Source organism: Leucopleurus acutus (assembly GCF_964270905.1).
Source record: "Leucopleurus acutus genome assembly, chromosome: 12".
Lineage (NCBI taxonomy): Eukaryota > Metazoa > Chordata > Mammalia > Artiodactyla > Delphinidae > Leucopleurus > Leucopleurus acutus.
The window spans coordinates 11,808,047-11,832,276 of record NC_139154.1 but is presented as its reverse complement, the minus strand read 5'-3'; the positions used below and the strand labels follow the sequence as shown (position 1 = coordinate 11,832,276).

The 24,230-nt window shown below is 40.1% G+C and overlaps 1 protein-coding gene across 6 annotated transcripts in view; it reads right to left on the bottom strand.

The window, feature by feature from the left end:
- Positions 1-1,102: 1,102 nt before the first annotated feature.
- Positions 1,103-24,230, bottom strand: part of KCMF1 (potassium channel modulatory factor 1) — a 76,261-nt gene continuing 53,133 nt past the window's right edge. For all 6 annotated transcript variants that reach the window (XM_082851506.1, XM_082851510.1, XM_082851509.1 and 3 more), the window contains 4 exons: positions 14,159-14,260; positions 11,059-11,233; positions 7,554-7,836; positions 1,103-3,648 (listed from right to left, as the gene is read on the bottom strand). In XM_082851506.1, the coding sequence (XP_082707632.1) occupies positions 3,387-3,648; positions 7,554-7,836; positions 11,059-11,233; positions 14,159-14,260 (822 nt within the window). In that variant the 3' untranslated portion in view covers positions 1,103-3,386. The remainder of the gene's footprint in view (positions 3,649-7,553; positions 7,837-11,058; positions 11,234-14,158; positions 14,261-24,230) is intronic.

Below are 24,230 nucleotides of genomic sequence, written 5' to 3'. Positions count from 1 at the left end.
GAATACTTGCTGTGAGGGGCCGTCAAGAGAACTCTTTAAACTCCTTACCTGTTTTTTGTTTCTAACTGTGGCCCACAGACCAGAAAAAATACAACAGGCTTAGTATTATAAAATCTCTTTGTATGTTATCGAAATTCAAATTGAATGGGATGGATGGATTTTTGTGTTGCTTCTGTTATTCTAATGATGTAATCCGCTATCCTAAACTACATTTCTTTGTGGGTCACAGGGAGAGGGACCTTCTCTTCTATTGCCTGAGTCTAATTATAAATGAAATAATCTACTGCGTAACAAACCTAGGCTCCAACTCTGTGGGTTAAAAAAGAAAACAAACAAAAGACCAATACAATCTAAATACAAATCCAAATATTTCACTGTAGCCAATCACAGAAATTGTATATTATGACAATGGCCATAAAAGCACAGGCATTTCTATTTGTTCAAAAGAGTGGAAGTATTTTAGAAAACTAAAGGAACGAAAAACAATCTGAGAAAGTCATGCGGTAGGTTCTACTATTTGCAATTCCAAAATTCCATTGTTCTCCATGATTAACTATCCAGGAGTGGGAAGCCCACAAACCCCTACACAGTTACAGTTTAGCAGGAATTACTGATACTTTGGGATTCTTAAGACACAGCATATTCTAGTCCATAAATTATACAGAAATAGAAACAAATACAGTTTCAAACATTCCCTGTAGGTCTTCCCCTTCACTAGCTTTTTTTTTTTTGGGTGGGGTGGGGGGTGGTTTCTCTGTGAGTCATGACATTAAACTTCTTCCAGAACACCTTGAGCAGATTTAAATTATTTCCACGCAGTAAGTGAAGAGAAGCACTGCAGAACACTTACAAACGTACAGCCTAGACACTCAAAACTCAACAAAACAAAAACCTCTCAAAACTCAGGGTCTGGTCCTTAGAAAGGTGAAGCTGTAGCCAAAATAAACAATGGTATAGTGATTCTCTCTCCTCTACATCACCGTCTTTGCAATTATTTTTATTCAATAATCCCAGTAATATGATGTTAATTCAGAAACTAAAGAAAAAGGACACAAGAATTTGAAGGGCTTAAATATATTTTTTATATTGATAATCTGTGTCTTTCTACCCTAATACATTATTATTGATTACATACAGGATGAGGTGAGGTATTTGTAAAATATCTGGTAAAAAATGATTAATATACAGTATTCTGAGATGGAATCTTATAAACCTTTAGGTCTTCTGAAGTGTCAAATTGATCATCTCAATTAAACTGCCCTGACTGGACTTACAGCTGTTCCCTCAAACCACGTTAAAAAAGGAAGGATCTTACATTTTCCCAGAGCGTGTGCAGTAAAGGGAAAGCAAAGAATTGGCAATTTCTATCTCTCACATCCGAAGTAATGCATCCACACAAAATCAGGACCTTCAAGTCTAGCATGAAACAAACAAACAAAAAACCCCCCCCAAACCACAGACAAACCAAAAGACTAGATTAGAGATATACAATCTCTGAATGATGGTTAGGCTAATTCACCAACACCAAAGAAATCCAAGTGGTCAACAGTCTTGAAAATGCTTTATTGAAATGTGTGACGTATGTGCAGAAGATGTGTGTGAAAAGACCACAGCTTGAAAACTGGTTTTTGAAACGTCTCAACAACCAACTGAAAAAAAAAAAAAAAACCTACTGGACTGGACTTCTAGCATAACCAGAAGCCTGGTGTAAAATTTTCCTTTAAAACATTTTCCATCACAGAAACTAAAGAAAACAAAGCTAGGATACTTGGAAATCGTTGGAGTCTGAAGTTTCAGAGAAGGAGAAGCAACAGTTTTTTAGAAATGTGGGGTGACATCTTTTTTGGATACATCTGGATGAGCATGGACTTCACAGTTCTCGGGAAAACACCGGAGGGTGCTTGAGTCTGTATGCTTGTGTTGAAGAAACAGAGAAACACAGACGGGGAAGGAAAGGACTACAGCGGAAGAGGGGAGACGGAGGAAAGGGCTCAGAGGAGAGAGCACTGGAACAAGACATGATTAGGTTAAGTCTAGTTATAAATTTATCAGAAGCTGTGCGCACCTTTTTTAAAAGTCCTAAATTTACATTCCAAAAACTGCCCCCCAACCCCAAACCCACTGTCCCTGCCTTGGAGCTATTGTGAAAAGTCTATGCACAAAAACTGAAACAGAAAATAAAAAATATCCCGGCCCCTCCAAACCCCAAAACAAACCCAAAAGAGTTGTACATTTTTTTTTTTTTACACATAGGATTAATAATATAGGCATATAGGTGGCATGATTCAATTAAAAGGCTTTGCTTTTTATGCTGGAAAAAACCCAATAAATAAAAGGTGCTAAAGTTAGCATTAAGAATTTGGTTGTAATATATTGACAAAGTCTGGGAAGGCAAATCCTCAAAGCTCCCCTGATACTGATCTGTCTCAGCAAACTATGAAGCAAATACATAAATAATGCAAAGTATGATTGAGAATGTGAGATTTTCAAAAACAAAGACAACATAATTCAGGTTAACTTTGTTGAACAGTGAATAAATGAAATTCATCTACACCTGAATAAAACATATTTAACAATTGAAAAAAAATTTAAACAACCACAGAAAGTAAAAAGTTTAAACAAGTAGAACAGGATTTGTTTTCAGGGCACACAGACGCCTGCAGCAGATTCCCACAGTAGCTGTACTGGTGTGTCTTCTATGGATGAGTTAGACAGGCTGAGCTCCACACGGTAAGATGACTAACAGGGCGACAGGACAGTCACACAGGGCGGAGCGCGACACCGGCTACGACCCCAGGTTCCACTGCAGAGCTGGCTTGTGCGTAGAGGCACACAAAGAAAGGTGATTCAGGCAGACATTATTCAAAAGCTACTTTGTCAAGTAACCCTTTTGCTGCGTAACCATTGAATAATGTTTGGGAAAGCTTTGGGCTTTTATTTTTAAGTTTTACTCCTTGTATTTAAGTTTTTTAAATAACAAGGTCACTAAAACTCATGCACGCTGCAAAAAACCTCATGCAGTAGTTAAGGTAAACCATCCAAGCAGTTTTTATTCATTAATATTCATAAATACACACAGCAGCTTCATTAGAGATTTCAATTTTCCTCTTCAGTTTGAATGTGGAGTATTAGGAGAGCCTTTTGCATGTCAAGGTACAGGAAGCAGAGATCACCCCTGCACTGCTACCTACATTTACCTGCTAGAAGTAAAAATTAGTTAAGTGGAAATGATTATCATATATATCTTCTCTCTTCCTGTTGAATGTACACAATGTAACAGAGTGACAGACCTGAAATTACAATCACCAAACAAACCCAAGATAGCTGTTGTCCACTTTCATTGGCAAATACAGCACAGAGGACATTGTCTGCGAATTGGGATGTCATCAAAGAGGAGGTGGTGGAGGCTCATTTCCTTTATTACTCTCTTTTAAATTTAGGTTTTCTAAAGCAACATCTAAAGGCATAATATCTACACAGCCCATAGCACCAAAATCTGCCATCTCCCCCCGTTCATCCTCGTCTGAGGACGAGCTCTCTTCACGAACTAAAGTGGACAGAAGGAGCTCTTGGACAAACAGGCTGCGGTCTGCGCGCTCACTTTCCATGGACTGGCGCTCTGTTTCAGACATTTTAGGATCATTCAACCTGTGTAAATTAAAAAGAAAAGAGCTTATTGGTAAAGAGTCAATGAACAATGTCGTGGTCAATTTCTACAATGTCCTACTCTGTACAAGCTTCACAGGCGGCAAAACTCAGAATCTGAGATGTATTAATGGAACACCTTGCTCTAATTTACCTCGTTAATTATGTTGAGATGAATTCCCCACACTTGTAACAGCAATACTGTTACCCCGAGGTGCAAGTCTATGCTTTAATTAGATTCAATGAGAAAAAATACATTTACACTTCTCATACTCCCTTTAGAGAAAACTGGTGAAAAATTTCCTGAGGAAAACAAAATTTCTACCAGATTAGATACTTGGGGAAGTAGTGATTTCCCCAACCAAAATTTTACCAGTGGGTAGTAAAAAGAGGAAAAGTAGCAACCCTGGTCACAAAAACAAAATCTGCAGTGATTAGAATAGTCAACCGAAAAAAATCCTAAAAGTTCTCTTGGCTTTTCTCTATTATTTCCATCTAATTCTTCCTGAAATGAAGATATGTCCAGAAGACTGAGAGGGCAAACAAACACACTCACACACACGCACGCACGAGCATGTGCGCACCTACGCTTCTACCAAGGACTGTGTAACAAGTCTGACCCAAGGTTTAACGGCCCAGTATGCTCACCTGACAACAGGCACTTATGAGACCTGTGTCATGTTGGGAAACCTGGTTCGTTTGCACAGAGACTGGACGGCTGTCAAGAGCTGAATTTTTATTACTAACCTGTTAAGTGACTTATGCAAAATTCTGCTTAGTTTCAGTGCTAATTTTATTTCTCTACATTTTTAGTGGCAAAGAAAGAAAGGGAAACTGGTTGGAGCACTGGGATCAAGAAAAGTAACAAACAGGGAGAAGATGGTGACAGTGAAAGGAGGTTCAGTAGGCACGCGTGACAGGTGCTCTTCTGGAGAAGCCAGGTGCACTTGGAGCCCACGTTCGTCTACACCCCGCACCTGTTCCCTGCTGTCCCACCGACGCTGGAAGGCACGGGGGCATCCCAAAGTAGCAATGGAGGAGGCGTACTGGGCACTCACCATGGGCTCTGCTTTAGGTGCTTTTTGTATGGATTATCTCTTTTAACTCCTACGAGTTAGGTCTCATTATTATCAAGTTATAGGCAGAAGAAACGGAAGAGGTTAAGTGACGTGCTCAAAAATCTCACAGCCATCAAGTTCAAAACCGCTCAATGATTAGATCCATGGCTTAGAAAACAAAAGATCTAAATTTAAGAACTGAAAGAACCAAAAGGATCTGGAAGGTAACTACATAAAAGCCATTAAATCCACACTGAAAGGAAATGACTGATGACATTTATGATTAAAACCAAATTAAGAATATAAGAGAGTATCTAATGAAACAGGAGATTGAGCAATAGGCTACATATTCTCCATCAAAAACTTTGAAAGTGCTAAGAAGTGAAGTACATTCCACATCCTTAGTTTTGGAAAAGGCCTTAAAAAGAACAACAAACTAAAGTCAAACCTATTAGAAAGAGAAAGGATGCATAGAAAACTACCTACACAGCAAGCAGGCAAACTAGAAACATACAGGCTGAGGCCCCCAAACCTTCGGAGAGCATGTAATTCTGGTATCACTGTTGATTTTTAGGAAATAACTGAGAAAATGTTTCACTCCTGAGGGGGGTAGATAAAATCGGTACTAGGACTAGATGTCTTGATGGCCAAACTTCATTTGGGATCTAGAAGTAACTGCAAAGCTTGTAAGGAGCTTCAAACCGGAGTTAGCCAAACTAGCTGGCTCCATTACCAAGAGACTGGAATCTGACATAGGCACTTACACAACTGCTTTCTAAAAGGTCAACCATTTTTGGATCCCAAAGAAACTGTGTCCCACCATCAGTTCCAAGGCAACAGGAACAGGAATTGCCCCTGGTCAAAGAGACCAAAGACGAGGCTGGAGCCCCACACATATCACATGACAGCTGTGTGGCCAGGGACAAGGATTTCCCCTTGGAAACATCGCAGACCCTCTCCTAGCCTTGAAGATTCTCAGCACACATGTTAATGTATTTGAAGTTCTGAGACGCCCAAGAGTAAATAAACTATTTGTTAGTTAGTTTTGCCCAAACTTATTCATCAGGAAAAAAACTTGAACATAAATAACTATTTATATTTCTTAGAATATATAAAGTTCCAGGGAATATTTTTTGGGAAATATTGCCTTAGGTAAACTATACGAGTCAGGATCTAATGACACAATGAAAGATGTAGAAAGTGGTCTACAAATTGCAAGGTACTATGCAACATACAGTATGACAGAAAGGGGGCCTTCCAGAAGCTACAACCAGAATCCAAGGAAAGCACTCAGAGGCCACCCATACTGTGCCCTGGTTGCTGGCTGTCTGGTCTAGAATAACTACATAGAGAAAAGTCCCAGATCAAGCTCACTGAGTCTGGAGCTCAAAAAACAAAAACAAAAAACCAGAGTGGAGCAAAGGTGGGAAGATGTATTTTCCAAAGGGCAGTGGGGCAAGACATTCATTCCACCCCCCAGGCCAGCGAACCCTCAGCAGACACATACACTGGTAGGGCTCCTTTCTGAGGTAGGTACCTAGATCTGTGGCTCTGTGCTTTCTCTACGTTGAAGCCACGTTTTCTGGTGATAATCAATCAGGCACAGTTACTCACTTTGCAGAGATAATACAAAGGTAAAATTTCCACTTGAAACTTCCTCCTTAGATCCATACCAAATGATAATAAGTACCATTAACTGGGCTTTTATTACATGCCAGATACTGAGCCAGACCATACACATACCTGTACTCCATTTCATCCTCAAAACAATTCTCATTCTAATGCGGCAAAACTCATGGGATATTATAAAACTGAGGTCTGGAGAAGTGAAGTGACTTGCCTAAGGTCCAAACTAGTAAAAGCTGGGGCTCTTGACAGGGGTCCTATTTGCAGCGATGTGCAAACAGTTTTTATTCTGCATCAACAATATGTTATTTACAACTATACACATGTGCCACTGTACTAACAGAGATGTTTAAAAGTATGAGATAAAAGAAATATACACAGAAATAGTGTTTCCTTCTAACATCTAGTTGTCACACACATTACTTTTTGGAGATAACTGATATATTACACTACTTTTCTTCTTCGTGTCACAGTTTTTAACTTTATATTCCTCTCTATTCCATTAAAAGTCCAAATTAGTCCAGGTTCTTTATCTGCTGAGCCTACTCATTACTGCTCTTTCTAAAATTCTTTTATTTTTAAAAGTCACATAAAATGCCTACGAGGTCTCAGCAGAGGAACATATTTGGTTGCTAATGGTAGTTTTCAGAAGCAAATAAGAACTCTACTCCATCCAGCAGAGCCATTTACTGTGTGTACTAAGTATTTTTTACACTGTGGTGAACCATTTTTTTTAAATGGTTATTTTGTGTACGCTAACCACAAAAATTTAAATTCCACTTCTTTAGAAAGTCTCGGGAGAAAACCACCACATTATAAAATCTTCTCTTGTACTTTTGGATATTTCACAGCAGACTGAAACTGGCAATAAAAAGACAGCAATGTTAATTATGACAATAAATGTACCTAGTATGTCCCATATATGTAATGATATGATGTTTACATTTTATGGGCAACATGGGAAAAGAAATTCATATCAGATGATGACACACCGTCAGAACAAGACCATCAGCATTCCTAGTTTATCTAAAATAAATATTATTTTTCATATTTTTAAGGAAATACTGAATATACAGTTTTGATTAGAGATCTGTGAGTTTTAATGGTCTGATCAAAGGCCGAGTCTTTAAGAACACATATAAGCACAAAAGAGAAAAGGTCATCTCAGGCTGCGCGGTGCTAATAAAATACTACTTCTCAAAGTTACATTAATAAATGAACTACCTTGTTAAAAGAAACTGGGAATTCTGGATAGTTTGCTGGCTGCTTTCTGTGTTAGCTGTGTTGGTTGTTGCTGTGGATTGTGTGATTGTAGTGGTGACACTGCTTGTGTTAGTACGTCGGGTTGCGTTGCGTGCAGTCTCCAGTTGTTGCCGTGCTGCCTGGGCGTGCTGCCGTTCTAGCTGCAGCTGCATCTGCAGTTGTTGTAACTGAGAAGCTGAAGGGCCAGAGGAATTAAGCTGTCCTCCTGCAGAACGTCTCACTCCTGATAACTGGGATAAAAGCTCTGCCAGTGGAAATGAAGACATTAATGTCTACTTCAATATGAGGAAAACAAAATGCTACAGATCATTCTTTTACCAGAGGAACATTAAAAATGATCGTCAACGGGAAGGTAACCTGTGGCAACATACAGTTCCAGCTTGGAGCTTAATACCTTTTAGGATGCCTCCTAGAGGCAAGAGTTGTGTATGTGTTGTGCATGGGAAATGCAAATACATATGAATATTAGCTCACATACAATTATTCTTAAGCAAAACATAGCAAATTGTTTTTCAAGTTGTCTGCATAATGGGCTGATTTAGTTACACTTTCTCTTAGTATCTTAGTAGGCTAAGGTGGCTCATCTGCTGGTCCAAACACAACAAAAACCCTCTCAACGTGAGCCCCATGAAGGCACGGATCAAGTCTACTGTTTACGATATGCCTGGTTCTTAGAACAGCACCTGACACATAGTAGGCACTCAAACATTTATTTAATGATTGAATGACTCTCAGAATTAAATCCAAGAGACCTGCATCATTTCTAACTGTGACGGTTGTACACTTGCCTCTGCCTTCTTTCTCTGGAACCTTCTGGTACTGCTGTTTGAGAGCCGCAGAACACCACTGCAGTGAGGACCACCGGTGATGCCCAGTGAAGCTGATTAGCTGATTAGCTCCTGACTGTACAGCCTATTTAGACGCTCTTGTTTGGACAAGGCTGTGCTCATCAGAAGCCAGGTGGCTCTCTGTCCCTGCCTTGTCATCTAAGTGAGGTGCAGTAGTTGCCTTCTTCCACGTGGAGGGTCTATCTGGCTTGCATGGATTTGATGATTGCCCTTTCAACACTACTAGGCTGGCAAAGCTCTTCACCATTAAAATTCATTTCCAGGGCACATTTCTGCCTTATTGCTCATTGCTGTTTTATTCCAGGGGCTCTTAACACCATTCTCTCACATAGTCCATCACTAACACAAACTAATTTTCACTGACAGAAAAAAACTGAATGGAGAAAGTGTCTCAACTGTGAATTTTGCCCCCAGAAATCACATTAACTTTTAGAGCCTGCTACCAAAGACAGCAGGTAAATATCCTTTTAGATGAAGAAGTATTTTTTAAAATTCCCCAAACTCAGTTTTTTGGGGCTTACTGCACATCCAAATGCCCAAAGCACATTTGAAATTAAGATTTTACACTGGCTTCCCTGGTGGCGCAGTGGTTAAGAATCCGCCTGCCAATGCAGGGGACACGGGTTTGAGCCCTGATCTGGGATGATCCCACATGCCGCGGAGCAACTAAGCCCGTTCACCACAACTACTGAGCCTGTGCTCTAGAGCCCGCGAGCCACAACTACTGAAGCCAACGTGACACAACTACTGAAGCCCGCGCACCTAGAGCCCATGCTTGACAACAAGAGAAGCCACTGAAAGGAGAAGCCTTGAGGTGACAAGCACCTCAACGAAGAGTAGCCCCTGCTCGCCGCAACTAGAGAAAGCCCGTGCACAGCAACGAAGACCCAACGCAGCCAAAAATAAATAAATAAATCTATTAAAAAAAAAGTTTAAAAAAACGATTTTACACTGAATACCTCACATTTTCAGGAAGATTTTATGAATAAGACTGTTCCTACTTTCGATGATGGATGTACACTCAGCTGCATTTCAGGTATGCGTTCCACTGTACGTACACATTTCGGACTTGTACAGGCTCCCTGGACTCTTACTGCCTGCCAGTGCTTACTGTGTCTTTCAGGGTCTCAGGCTACAGTGACTTCTGACATTTTGACTGTCAAACCTTGTGTTTTGCTGCTGGCTTCCCAGGTTGGCCGTGCATGAGACCGGTGACTTGGCTATGAACTACATGTTCAAATGTTGTTGTTGTTTCTTTTAAATAATTTTTTCCTATTTATTTATTTATGGCTGCATTGGGTGTTTGTTGTTGTGCGCGGGCTTTCTCTAGTTGAGTCAAGCTGGGGCTACTCCTCACTGCGGTGCGTGGGCTTCTCATTGCAGTGGCTTCTCTTGTTGTGGAGCACGGGCTCTAGGCACACGGGCTTCAGTAGTTGTGGCTCGTGGGTCAGTAGTTGCGGCACACGGGCTTAGTTGCTCTGTGGCATGTGGGATCTTCCCGGACCAGGGCTCAAACCTGTGTCCCCCTGCGCCACCAGGGAAGCCCCAAATGTTTTTTTTTGTTTTAAATAACAAATTTATTTATTTATTTTTGGCTGTGTTGGTTTTTCGTTGCTGCACACGGGTTTTCTCTGGTTGTGGCGAGCGGGGGCTACTCTTCGTTGTGGTGTGTGGGCTTCTTACTGCGGTGGCTTCTCTTGTTGTGGAGCACGGGCTCTAGGCGCATGGGCTTCAGTAGTTGTGGCACGTGAGCTCAGTAGTTGTGGCTCGTGGGCTCTAGAGCGCAGGCTCAGTAGTTGTGGCGCACGGGCTTAGTTTCTCTGCGGCATGTGGGATCTTCCCAGACCAGGGCTCGAACCCGTGTCCCCTGCATTGGCAGGTGGATTGTTCTTTTTTTTTTTTTGCGGTACGCGGGCCTCTCACCGCTGTAGCCTCTCCCGTTGCGGAGCGCAGGCTCCGGATGCGCAGGCTTAGCGACCATGGCCAGCCGCTCTGTGGCATGTGGGATCCTCCCGGACCGGGGCATGAACCCGTGTCCCCTGCATCGGCAGGCGGACTCTCAACCACTGCGCCATCAGGGAAGTCCGGCAGGTGGATTCTTAACCACTGCGCCACCATGGAAGCCCCCAAATGTTTTTTAAAGTAAGATTTTCCCAAGCTATTAAAACACGAATGTTCCACAATAATGTAATTCTCAAATCAAGGCAAGGACAAGACACTCCTACTTGACTTTCTTCCATGAGAAGAGCTTAATTCTTTAGTCCTGTCAATTAATTTTCTTATCTGTGTGCTTGTGGAGGCTGAGCCATGAAATTCTGCAGGTCTTTCAACTCTGACATCTTCTATGACTTTCTTGGGTTTCACTGGAGGCCACAAATAGAACACTGACTGTTCCTTATTCTCTTATACCTCTAAGTACTTAAAGAAATGCCAAAATAATATGAACTACTTTATGTGGTCTACTTTAAACATATTTTATACTTATAAAATTTAGAGGAATTTTGTCAAGGAACATGTGGCGTGTGATAAGAGACTAAGAATACAAATCCTACCAAAAATTTTTAAAGGGAGCTCCACCATCCCCAGCCATTTCCTTTATTAATGTGAAACTAACTTACCAGCTATAGGATCCATGGCTTCCCTATTGCTTGGAGAATATGAACTCTGAGAAGAAGAAAGTCCACCAGTAGAACTGCTAGTAAAGTGCATGTTTGATCTACGTGCACGAGGACCTCCCAATCCCCGGCCAGGGTGAAACATTCTACGTACATGTCGAACGCCACTCGATTCATCATAACTCCAAAGTTAAGGAAAAAACTGAAGTATTTCATAGAAAGAAAAAAAAAAAATCACTCGAGTCCTTGCAAGATAGACATGCAGATTTCCCAAATTATAAGCATTTTAAAATAGCACATTTCATTTAGAATACAAATGGTACAACTGTATCTATGAGGGCTATTAACTCTAAAAAAAGACACTCAAATATAAAGCAACATGTGAGTATGTGTATACTGTGTGTGTATGTTGTGCATGTGTGTGTGTTTTCAAAGAGAAAAAAGTTTCTCCAGGTGGGAAGAAGTTCCCTCCTAACACTGCCAAACGAGGTGAGAGGCACTGCCTGGTCAGACACCCAGGGTGAGACATTCTCTTACCCTCAACTCAGTATTGAATTCCATATACGTTCATACCGAAGTAACCACAAATAATAACCAGCAATTTTTTATATTTGGTGAGAACTGTGCTAATATGCAGGCTAATCAAATCTCAATGACCATCTGTAATGAGAACCGAACAGTATAAATAATTTAAATTCAGGAGTAAAAGACTCCTTCTGGCTATTAGTTTTAATCTGTCCAGTTTTTTTTTTTTCTTCCAATGCTGCTGCTAAGCAGAAAACCAGATTTGAATTTCCTGTACAGGTGGACACAGACAGAGTAACAGCACATTTATCAAGAAGTCAAAGTTCCAGCAGCCTCGACCATCTTACGCACCTGCGTGTGAGTTACACTGAAGAAGGTCCTGAGGAGCAAAAAGCTGCCGAAACTTGTGAAGACAACACTGTGTTGCCTCCACACAGGTGAGTGTGAGTGTGCAAAGAGGGTGGGGAGGTCGACTGGGTGAACTAGCTATTGTAGCAGGGGAGATCTTCTTTCAAAGCAGCCAATATATGGGAAAAGAATCTAAAAAAGAGTGGATGTATGTATATGTGTAACTGATTCACTTTGCTGTACAGCAGAAACTAACACAACACTCTAAATCAAGCATACTCTAACAAAAATTAAAAAAAAAAAAAGAAACAAAGCAGCCAACAGACAGCTATATAATACAGATTAATTTTTGTGTTGACTTCCCAGCTTTTTCAGCTGATGGTTCAGGAGTCACGTGGGGACAGGGTGGGTGGCCGCTCCAGGAAGCCCTCAGGCGCCACCATAATGCACTGTTTCATGGTGGTATGACAGTGGCTTGGGTTCTGCAGAAAGCAATGTTGTGATCATCACACTCTGCTTTTAAAAAGTGTAAAAAGTGCACTTCAGGAGGAGTTCCATCAAAGTAGTTAAAAAAAAAAAGAAGTTTGGGTGCTTAAGAGGCTTAGAAACAAGTCACTCCCTCATGTCAAACAAAATTACCACAGCAGCACCTGAAGTACCTGAGAAATCAGTTATGCTTCCAGGAAAACGGCTATGCCAACATTTTGCTTTCCAGAACTTAATGATAATACTTGTTAGTAATCTAATATGCAACACATGACTTCTCTTATTCTTATATTTTGCATAAGTTAATCTTTTCTTGGTAATGAAAGACTCATAAAAATCTTACAAAAATGCATGTAGATGATACGGGACATTCTACTGAATGGATACTAATTTCACTAGAGGCCCTTGAACTTGCTGAAAAAGTGCAGGATAACAGCACGGTTTTAAGTTATTTGCCCAGCTTCTCCATGAAGATGGAGTGAAGCAGGGATCAAGCATAACTCCGGGTATCGTTATAGGATTCTTTTATACAAAATGAGAAGTGACCCTAAGGCTAAAGTATTCTTGGCCTATTTGGATTTTCATATTCTCTTGGAAAAAAACAAAAACAAAAACAAGCAAGCACCGCTTTCTTCACTTTGCTTTTAGTGTCCCCTGCATTTAGGAGAGAGGAAGAGTGGGTTCCTCTTTCAGTACTTGTCCTAGACTGGCTCAGTCCAGGCTGATATTCTAACTTCTCAGGATGGGTCGATATCTTTTTCTTTCCATTAGTTTCCACTTATCTTCCCCTAACTCTAAAGGGCCATATTTCTAATTAGAAAATTAGGAATTGTGAGCAAGGGATGGGACCTGTAGGACAAGAAAACCACCAGACCAGTTTCTTCCTCAAATAAGTCTAAGCTTGAATTATGACTGCCAGGAGGCAAGCAAAGGAATCAGAATGAAGTCTGGCAGGGAGAAAGGTTGTGATTAGCTCTTGAATTGCTTCAAATTGCAGCGAACATTAAAACCTTTACATGAGAACAGAACCCTACGTTAATAGGTGATAGTTTCAGAAAAACAATTCATAACTTGAAACCAGAAGCACCGAGTCTACAAAATTAACTTACTCTGGGGGGCCAGTAATCTCTTGGAGATTATTAGGGAATACTGCCAGGAACTGTCATGAGATTGGTTTGGGAGGGGAAGCAGAAATGAAAGTGGGAAAGGAATTTAGAGCTGGACCTGACCTTATGCTATCCTACTCAGAGACTGGGCAGGAAATGGCTCTCTCTGGAGAAGGAAACTCCAAAAGGGAAGGGAGCCCCACGACGCACACTTGCCCACCATCCAGCCTATAACAGGGTGAGGCAACAGAGAACAGGGGTGGCAAGCAAATACATCCTCCGTATAGTTAATGAACGAGATTTTAATTTGGATTAGCATTTTCCTCTTTCGTATTAAAACACCCTCCTGAAGACTTATAACCTGGTCAAATTGTCTTAAAAAAAATCTGATGGTAATGAACTAAAGATGACGAGCAAGGGAACTTTCACTTACTGAGCATGATTAATATCACAGTCATAGCACAGAAGAAGAGAAATAAGAAATTGCACCTTAACACTGAGTCACTCTTAGGAAAAGGTTAAATCAACTAAGATAGTCTGGAGGTTAGTTTTCCTCTTTGGGGATGCTGTCCTTAAAATTCATCGAAATGATAAATGTTACAAACAACGTTTCCCCTTGTTGCCTCTCAAAAGGATATTAAATCTCTAGGGGCTCTGTGTTCAAGTGTAAGATGAGCTGCAAAGTCATCCGTGACATGATTAGGATCGCCTCCAGGCAATGCCGCACATATTGGACAAATCTGAAATGAAAGTAAAGAAAGCAGGTTTACTTACAGATGAACACTGATCAGACATGTTTCCGGATGAATACTTTACTATACATTTTACCTTGACCAGGTTTTAACCAGGCAAAAACAAAGCAGATCCTGAACTAGTGAACAGCTGCGGAGGCTGAACAAGAACCACAGGCATCAGTGCTGTGACTCCACCGAAGCAGACGTCTGTCAGGCTCAGACAGATAATTCTAAACACACAGGTCAAATCTGAGCTCTGGCAACGACTTCCAACAGCCTGTCCAATTCATCTGCATGGTCTAGTAACACAGTTTCCATAAAAAGAGTTTTTTAGTGTGCTATTTAGTGCACATTCATGTCTAAGTCCGGTCTTACTGGTAAAGGCTGAGACATAAGCTTCCCTAAAGTAAGCTAGACTTGAGGGCCAACAGCCAAACAAGACAGCAAAGCTCTTACTAAAAACACAACTGCACGAACTTAAGTACTTTGAATGTGGTATGGTAAGACAGACAATGACTACTGATAATATGCAAATATGCTCTATCGATTCATGAATGGGACTTCCAAGGTGGCGAGTGGGTATGAGAGACCATTTTTGGAACTTTACTTCCCAGAAGGATGGGAGGTAGGACAAAAGCTTGTGATCAGAGCAGGTCAAGGAGTAGAAGACAACTTCGCTGTGGGCCTGAGAGCAAGGGACAGAGGAGAAAGAAGAAATAAAATAACGTGTCCACAGGCAGAGGAGGCTTGACAGGTTGGGAATGTGGTTTCTGAAACAGCAGTTTCAATAGAAGTGGTGAAATAGGAGGCAAGAGAGGGAAGGACAGGAAGAATGCACAACTTTCAGAGGAAAGCCCCTTACTCTTCCAGAAATCCAACTGGACAGATGATGGCCTAAGAGTGGTAGCCAAGCCTTGAAGTATGAAGAACTTCAACCTGAAAGAACAGAACCAAGAAGAAAGGTCTGATATCAGCAAAGGACACAACCAAAGGGAGCCACAGGACCCGGACAATGGAAGGTCTCAGCTTGTGCCCCTCCAGGGACGGGAGAGCTGAGGGTAGGATTCATCTTGCCAGTACATGTGTCCTGTGCCTAAGTTCTTTCACCTGGAGTAAAACTGGGCATCTGGTTGACCTTACTGCCGGCTCACAGCAAGTGGGAGAGGAGAGCGGCACTGGAGATGAGGCAGCAGGAAAAAGGCGAGACCTGGAAGGACAATACCGGGATACGGAGGGGAAAACAAATCACTCTGATTCCTAGAGTCTAAGCGAACACAAATCCCTATCTCTAATGACTAGAAAGCAGAAGCTCCCGGACTCTGATGTGATCCTAGGTTCCCCTTAATGTGCAAACAGTCAGCTGTCCTGATTATCTGCCTCAGGACTCTGAGAAATATCCTCAAGAAAACCTAAAGTTGCTCAAGAAAAATAACACTTAAGCAAGACTGTGCAAAAGAATTAGGGAGGTCACAATGGGACATACTTGTGAGGCAAATGAAAGAAGTAGATAGCTATGCCTGTGTTTTTTCAGAAGATGCTAGAAACTTTTTTTTTTTTTCTTTTTTTTGGTGCCAGAGAGAAAAGCAATTGGATCTGTTTACAAGTGTACAGATTATCAACTCTCTCCTTACCAGGAACTTGGGTTTTACTGTCTGTACCACTCCTGTGCTGTGACACTGTGGGGTAGAGTCTGATATACTTATTTTACTTTTCACATGTTTCTGTCTTGTCTAGCTAGATTGTAAACTCTTTGAGAAATGCAGGACAGTGTGATTTTCTTGTTTGGGAACTGTGACCAGATTTGCTAAAACGAAAAAGATTGACAATGTTTGGAGAAACAGAAACAACCTCCAGTTGCATGTATGAGATTTTTATCCAAAGAGAAAATAACCACCAAAAGGTGGTTATCTATTTATAACTTGAACTGCACAAAGATAGCTACAGAAGTTGCAGTACTGTGAGGATGCATATAAGTGAACTTAGATGAGGAAAGTCTCCTTGAGAACATGCATTCCTGGAAGGAAGACAGAATGGGAAAGTACAGATACCAAACATACTAAGAATGTCCTAATAGGACTGATAATCTCCTACAAACTAGAAAATCACCTTTGATGTAAAATAGAAGGAAAATCAGGATCCTTCAATATTGTATATTAATTTCAGTTCTGTAATTCAAAATCTTTTATATTTCACTATCGGGATAAGGCAGGATGAAGGTATTCAGACTGCTTCACTTAGAGAGAAATAACAAAAGCAAACACTTCTCTAGTAACTAGGGATAAAGAATTACCAAGGATAAGGAACTACTGGGGTAGGAGGACCACCTAGTTTGGCAGCTGGCACACAAAAATCAAGAGGCTAGATTAGAACCAAGTGGAAGATGCTGTGACACCTGGGGCCACATGAAGCTAATTCAGATGAAGACCTGGAAGGGAAAACTAAGTGCTGATGGAACTGGAGGCCCGGTCACCTTACAAGTTTTTACATTTTATACTTAGCAAGCTAACTCATGTAGAATAAAAACTTTGGTAAATCAAGGTTGTACTTTCTGAGAGATAATTGAGAGAACAAGAGGAAGGGAGAAAAAGAAGAGCAAAGTGGGGCAGGAGAAACAAAGAGGTGGGAATAGAGACAGACGCCACCCTGCACCCAGGAGCACAAATGCAGCTTAGCTCTGAGTGTGTCTTTACTTCCCCGAGATGGTACCTAATACCTTTTACAGGACAGGCAAATTCCACACAAAGGATAAGCTATTAACCCTAAAATTATGAGCCTGTCAACATTAGTATTTATCATACTTCTACCGCCACATGATATAGAAATATCTATCACCTGAACAAGAAAATTCCATTAATTTTAAGCTAACACATTAGGCTTAAAATTATGACAACACAACACTGTAAATCAACTATATTTCAATAAAATAAAAAATTAAAAAAATTACAACAATTTGTCAACGTTAAGGCTTACTGAATTGGCTTAAGTCAGTGCTTCCTAAATGTGCTAAGGATATAATTCATCTGGAGCATTTGTTAAAAATATAGTTTCCTACAAACGTATGGACACCAAGGGGGGAAAGCGGCGGGGGGGAGTGGTAGCGGTGGGATGAATTGGGAGATTGGGATTGACATGTATACACCAATATGTATAAAACAGATAACTAATAAGAGCCTGCTGTATAAAAAATAAAATAAAAAATATATATATAAAAAAATAGTTTCCTAGACTCCTGCCTAGAAAGTGATTCTAGGTTTGAGAATCTGTATTTTGACAAGGGTCCCAGTTACTTTATAATTAGAAAGTTTGGTAAATACTGCTTGAATATACAAAGGTACTGAAAAATAATACTTACCCTGTTGTATGAAACACCAAATGTTGTCATTAGCTACCCCTCCCCCACAAGCTTATTCACAAATGTCCTTGCTATTCTCAGTCTTAGCAATCTTTGCTATTGCTCAAGTCTTCCCCTTCTGCGTCATCCTGCCACTGAGGGTCACCGTCAGTCCTGCTTTTTACCTGTAGCACCTTTGGAAGCCGTTACCCATGTACTGGGGTGAGACCCCAGGCCAAAAACATAATGGAGTTTCCATTTTTCCACATGTTCCCAGTGCATGATTGCCAGTGAGTAACCAGTCAGTACAGATTCTTAACACCGGTGGTCACCTGTGTGACCAATGTCTAGAACATACCTTCTGAAGTTACTATTCAACATGTAAATGCTAAGTCACTACTGAATTTACAAAACCTTTTTCCCTGTGACAGGCTACTACATTAAAAAAGAAATCTAAAAGCAAAGCGCCCCATATAATTATCAACCAGTCTAAAGCAAGTTCGGATTTCCCCCAGCTTCTTTCTTGAGCTCGAAAACCCTCTCCAGGTGGCATTCTGTCTGGCTACTGTACAGTGCTTTAAAACAACAAGAGAGGAGGATTTAAGTTCCTGTGATGTGGTGAGTTCTTTACCTCTCTCTCTCTCCCTCCTTCTTTTGGATAGGCTTCGTAATACACTTCTTGCCCATTTTGTTCACTGCTACAGAAAAACGCATTTTAAAAACTGCCTATCCGATCCAGCATACAACCTGGCCTTCACTGAAGCTAGACTGCAGCATTATAGAGAGACTGGTCTTTCACCAAATTCGTTCAGCAGCTGCTGGGGAGCGAGGTAGGCTCTTCACCATGAGGAGGATCCACTTCGATGTATCATCTTCTCAGACCACTTGAAACTGTCCTTGAACTCAGATTCTGGGACACCACGCTTCTTCTCACAGCAAACACCCTAAGTGAAATAACTGCCCTGGCAATCGGCATTTCTCGACTAGGTTTCTGGATCACAAACCTGCTAATCTCATTTATTTCTTCGATCTAATTTTACACCCATGAGAAACATTTTCCTTTTGAGAATACATGTTCCAAAGCTGTGATTTCCTTACATCATTTTCTATTGTTACTTTCTGGTGATACCAAATGTCTGAGGCATCACTTCTCTGATGATCATGGTCTTATAACAGGCAGCAAAAGCTTCTTTGTAATTGCTACCCTTTTTTTTTTTTTTTGCGGTACACGGGCCTCTCACTGTCGTGGCCTCTCCCGTTGTGGAGCACAGGCTCAGGACGCACAGGCTCAGCGGCCATGGCTCACGGGCCCACCCGCTCCGCGGCATGTGGGATCCTCCCGGACCGGGGCACGAACCCACGTCCCCTGCATCGGCAGGCAGACTCTCAACCACTGCGCCACCAGGGAAGCCCCTCTACCCTTTTTTGATCCATGTTCATCCACATAATCATTATGATTAAGTTCATCCCGTTTCAAAAGAACTACAGAATCACTCAAACCCTACCATCCTTCCCTTCCCAAATGAGAGCCTAGGTGCCATGATGGTAGAGAAAATGTCTCTCCTCTGTACAGGGGCAAACACTTCTCTTTATTGTCCACCAAAACAAGTGGACAAATATTCTGGCTTTAAAGGTTCTCTACTATCTGGCTTCATTTGGCTGATTCAGTTTTCCCACTACTTCACACAACAATCAATGCCTTACCATCCTTTCCACCTCCTGTGTTCTTTCTAACACTGCATCTTGGTTCATGTCTCTTCCCTCGAGTAATACCATGCCTTCCATTCTGTCCACTTTTTGAAGTAACACCCATTTTTCAAGGCCTACCTCAAGTCACAAAGCGCTGACTCCTTGCATTTTTCTCCAATTGTGTCAAAAGAGCTAGTTTGGTTTTTAGACATGCTATAAAGTCTGTGTGGGTAGAGGCCATGTTTTAAATTTATTATGCTGACAGCCATCGTGCTTTACTCCAAGAATCTGATGACTTCGGAAAGCACTACTTCACACTTGACATATTAGATGTAACGCTCCTGGTTAATAGTTGGAGAGACACATTGAGAAGTTAGGAATATATGAAGTCTTGAGAAAGACCAGCAAATGTTTCCCTAAGCTGTCCTTAATAACTGACCCAGGCATGACCCAGAACAGCCTTTCTTCTGACGTCATCCGTCTGAGGGCAAAGTAAATGTTGTGCCCCAACCTGACCCATTTCCTCCATCACAGCTAACACCTCAGTTAATTTCTTCTCAGGCACCCACACTTTCTCTCACACCCTAGCCCTTCTGCAGCCCCCATCCTCCTTTGTTTCCCTGTTTTTTGTCCGGTCATTACTTCAAAACTCCTTCCCCCTTTTCCATTCCTCATTCCTTTATTACAGCTGTGAGTCAAGTTATGAAGTTAATCGTGGTTGAAAAGATTAAAAGTAACAGCCTTGTATCTGAAGAGTTATAAGTTCTGAAGCAAAATTAAAATGCAGTGAAGAACCTGCCCACTGCCATAGCTCTACTGTCTTCAGAAAAGCTCTGATTATTTCTTCATCCTTATGTGAATGTGCTGTTTTTCCCCAATAATAACACAAGAACATAATTTCAAGCCAAATAATTTTCCTGTGTTGTTTGATACTATACTAATTTTCTAGTATAAGGTTACCTAGGTTTTCCCAAGCTAGCTCTGAAACCCAAGTTCACTACATGATGTGTTCTGGCAACTTATGTGCTTACTGTGCTCTGAGCTCCAAACCAGGTGTCCAAAGGACATTTACAAAAATAGCCTCTTTTTAAAGTTGGGGTCTTCCTTTTTTACGATATTTATGTAGACTATGTAATAAATTCAAATAAAAACATTTAAGTAAAGCCTTGTGAGTGTCGTTTAAGATAAGGGCAACTTCTGGAAGTGCGATAAGCATACCTTCTCTTGTGCTGCTCTTTACAACTGTGTCCTAATTTCTGTAAGTTAAAGGACTTATGCTGTGAAGTCCAGGTAAGCTGGTAAACTTAAAGTTCTGACTGGTTAAATTTGCCATACTGTATAATTTTGTTACTATGGATTAACTAATTCATTAAGTATTTACTGAGTAAATACTTAGGTACAATTCATATCTGGGGCACAATTTGTGTCTCTCCTTTTGAGGAACTCAAATTCAGCTCTAGAAATACCACGGGCTTGTTCTGTAAGGCAGATTTTCTGATCAACTGCAATTCAATGGGGGTGTTTTTAACAAAGTTTCTTTTACTGAAAGGTGGTGACCCAAAGGAGCTATTATAATTTAAAGCCATGACATACAAAACCCCTCACATGCATTATATTTTAATCCTCATACTAAAAAAAGAGAGTTGACATTCTACTGAATTAACAACTGCTAAGGCTAACTGATAACTCCAGATTTTTGGATCTCTTGAGTAATTAAAAGTAGTTTATCTTATAAAATCTGCAGATATAATGAAAATAAGACCAGAGTGAAGTTTTGCTTTGAGGACATACAAAAAGCACTAGTGGAAAATCTATGCTACATGGTCAACAAACTCATTTTGGGCCTTCTCTAGAACCATCTAAATTGTAGCTACATGCACCTTAGCCATCTGTTTTGTCAATACAGATATAGGTTCTTTCAAGACCCGAGTGATCACAATGTTCAACTCGATTATAATCTAATTTTCTGCTGTTGCAGTGGAACACTCAAATGAACTTATAATTAAGTATAAGCTACTTCATATTGAATTTATTTTTCTCCTCAGTTCCATTCTCCCCATTTTAATGCTGAGGTTGGAACTGTCACCTGCTTCCCAAGAGCAGCATTTAGAATGTTAGGGAGTTTTTGTTAAATACAAAAATTTCAGTTTTCCTTACATTTTTATATATGATTTAAGAGTACTAAATAAATAAAGTTTTGGTTTTAAACATGTTTCTTGGATATAGATTTAAATTACATGTGTATACTGATGTCCTGGAAATTCATAACACTTGAAAAAACATAATTTAGCCACAATGAAAAATAACTCCAAAGGGGTCAGGGCGCTCGCACTTCTTTATCCTGTTCACAGTTCACTCTGAATATGAGCACTCATATCCACGAGTACTGAGAAGAAGAACTGCAGTGTAAGCTTCACTGTTTCCACCTATCCTGGGGTAAGCTATCTATTTCCCCTGTAGACCTAGAGAAAGAAAAGGAAACGGGCACGTCTTGTTGCATAGTGTGTCCGTAAGCACCTGCGAGCTGCAGGGAGACAGGCACAGGGAGGCGGAGCCCAAAGCCAGCAACAGTTTTAGTGAAAAGTCACAAATGACTCCACGTAAGTTAGTGGGTTTATGTTGTTTATGAGTTGAGTGTCTGGCAATGACAGAAGCTTTGTATGCTCTCTCCTCAAGAGCATTACAAGTTTGTCAAGTGAGGCTGAGTTTGGTCGGATTTCCTAGAAAAAATAACCTCAGCTATGAAGACCGAGACTGGCGTCTTCAAATAATTTTCTTAACCAGTTTTTCTTTTTTTAACCTGAGGGGCACGATGGGGAAGAAAGGGATACCAGGAGAAGAGACAAGGCTGAAAAGTGTTTAAAGGACTACTGAGCTACCTTATAATTTTCCAATAGTTGCCAGAGAGGTCCCATCTTTAATTTATACCCCCTTCCCTACAAATCTTTCTGCAAGCCCTGCAAGAAGAGGCCCCACTTCTATGCACTGACTTGAAATTAGCTGTCCAGACACTGAACTAGACAAGCCAGTATTTCACAGGACAAAGAAGAAACCAAACCAGTGGCCAAAGAAAAAAAGAACTCAAAGTGAATGTCTCTACACCTGCTGCTCTTACCCAGCATCCCCTTCACACTGGGTGTTCTTCCCATTCTGAAAACTGCCTACTCACCTTCCCCTACAGAAGTTTACTTCAACACAGAGGGAAGTACAGAGCAATGAAAACCCTACCCAGGATAACAATATACTCTGAAATACCAGGCACAACACCTTCTTGGAAAAGCTTTTATTACCTCATTTTCATAATATTCTAAATGATTCCCCTCCTGGTTTTCATATCACCTTAAGGAACTGATCTCTTATAGAAATATCTTTTAAAATATCAGGACACACACATAAATTGAATTATCCTAGAACAATCTGGAATGCCCAACGTGTCTCCTATCATTTCCTTCTGTGCTATCAACTCAAGAATCTACTGGGAAACCAATGGCTCTATCACCCTTAAAATCAAAAGTATTACTATCCGATTTTAAACAAGTAAATATGCTCAAAATAACTATTATTAAAAATGTGCAAAGATAGCTAAATACTAAAGATAGTAAAAAAGTGATTTATAAAAAAGAAAGTGTTCTGAGTCAAAAGTAATGAAAAGCACAAATGGTAAAAGTACCAAATCCTGGTCTTCTATAATCTCTCTAGCTAAATGCAAATGAGTAGTAGCTATATGGTTGCCTGTAGCAACGGTAGTTTTATGTATTCCTCCACTATTATTAAATAAAATACCATTGTTAGTTCACAGAAAAGCAGACAGCATCCAACTGCATTCTTTGAAGAAGAAGAATGCAAGTAGTAACAGTCAATTAAAGCCTATTTAAAAAAAAAAATGTGTATTTGGCTTTTAAATGCTTACTTTTCTTGATTACCTGATTATAAGAGTAAATAGGTAATTATAATATTTAAGAAAATGTACAAGATTAGATTAGAAGATTTGTAAAAATTGTGGTTCACTCCACTATTATTGTTCCTAATAAGGAAATACCTGTGTTGGGAAGTTAGCTCTATATATCTACATATTAAAATGGTCTTTCAATGAAATACAGATACTATTTTGATGGTCAAAATTTAAAAGTCCTATACACAATTTAAAGATATGCAACCTTTCATAGCCCTCATGTATAAACCATACCTGTCACATTATTTTGGTTTGCAGTATATTAGATCTTATATTTTCCTGCTTGTTGAATTTAGGTATCAAATGCATCTGTTTATACACAAAACGCCACAATGATGATAATTTCTATTCTGTGTTCTATGGCTCCTTTTAATTGACAAACAACCGTCTAAATATTAAAAAAATTACCAGCTAAAACAGATTATTCTGACTCATTAGAAACAAATTTAAAAGTCCTTTTATGTCATCATGTTTCTCCATAAGAATAAAATTGTATAGTCAGATTGTGAAAAATTTCTAAAATAATTCTTTCTTCTTGGTTTTTACTTCTTATCAAATCAGTATAAATAGAACACAATACAACCATGCTATTTCAAAATTAAACTCAATTTGTTACAAACATATCTAGGTCTTCATTAAAAAGGGAGGGATGTGACAATAGTGTTCTGAGGTTCCCCAAGGTGAAAGATGATTCACTTTGCTGTACAGTAGAAAGTAACACAACACTGTAAAGCAACTATACTCCAATAAAAATTAATTAAAAAAAGAAAAAAGGTAAAAAAAAAAAAAACCAAAAAAGAAATGAGAAAGAGTCAGATAGTGTAGACATCGACAATATAATAAGATGATATTATGAATAACCTTGTGCCACGTTCAGAAACTTATACGGATGTATCCCTAGGAAAATAAAAATGAACAAACTAACACAATTAAAAGAAAAAAAAAAAGGAGGGACTGTATCACTTACATGTATGAAAACCTAAAAGCTGGAGATTGCCCTAACC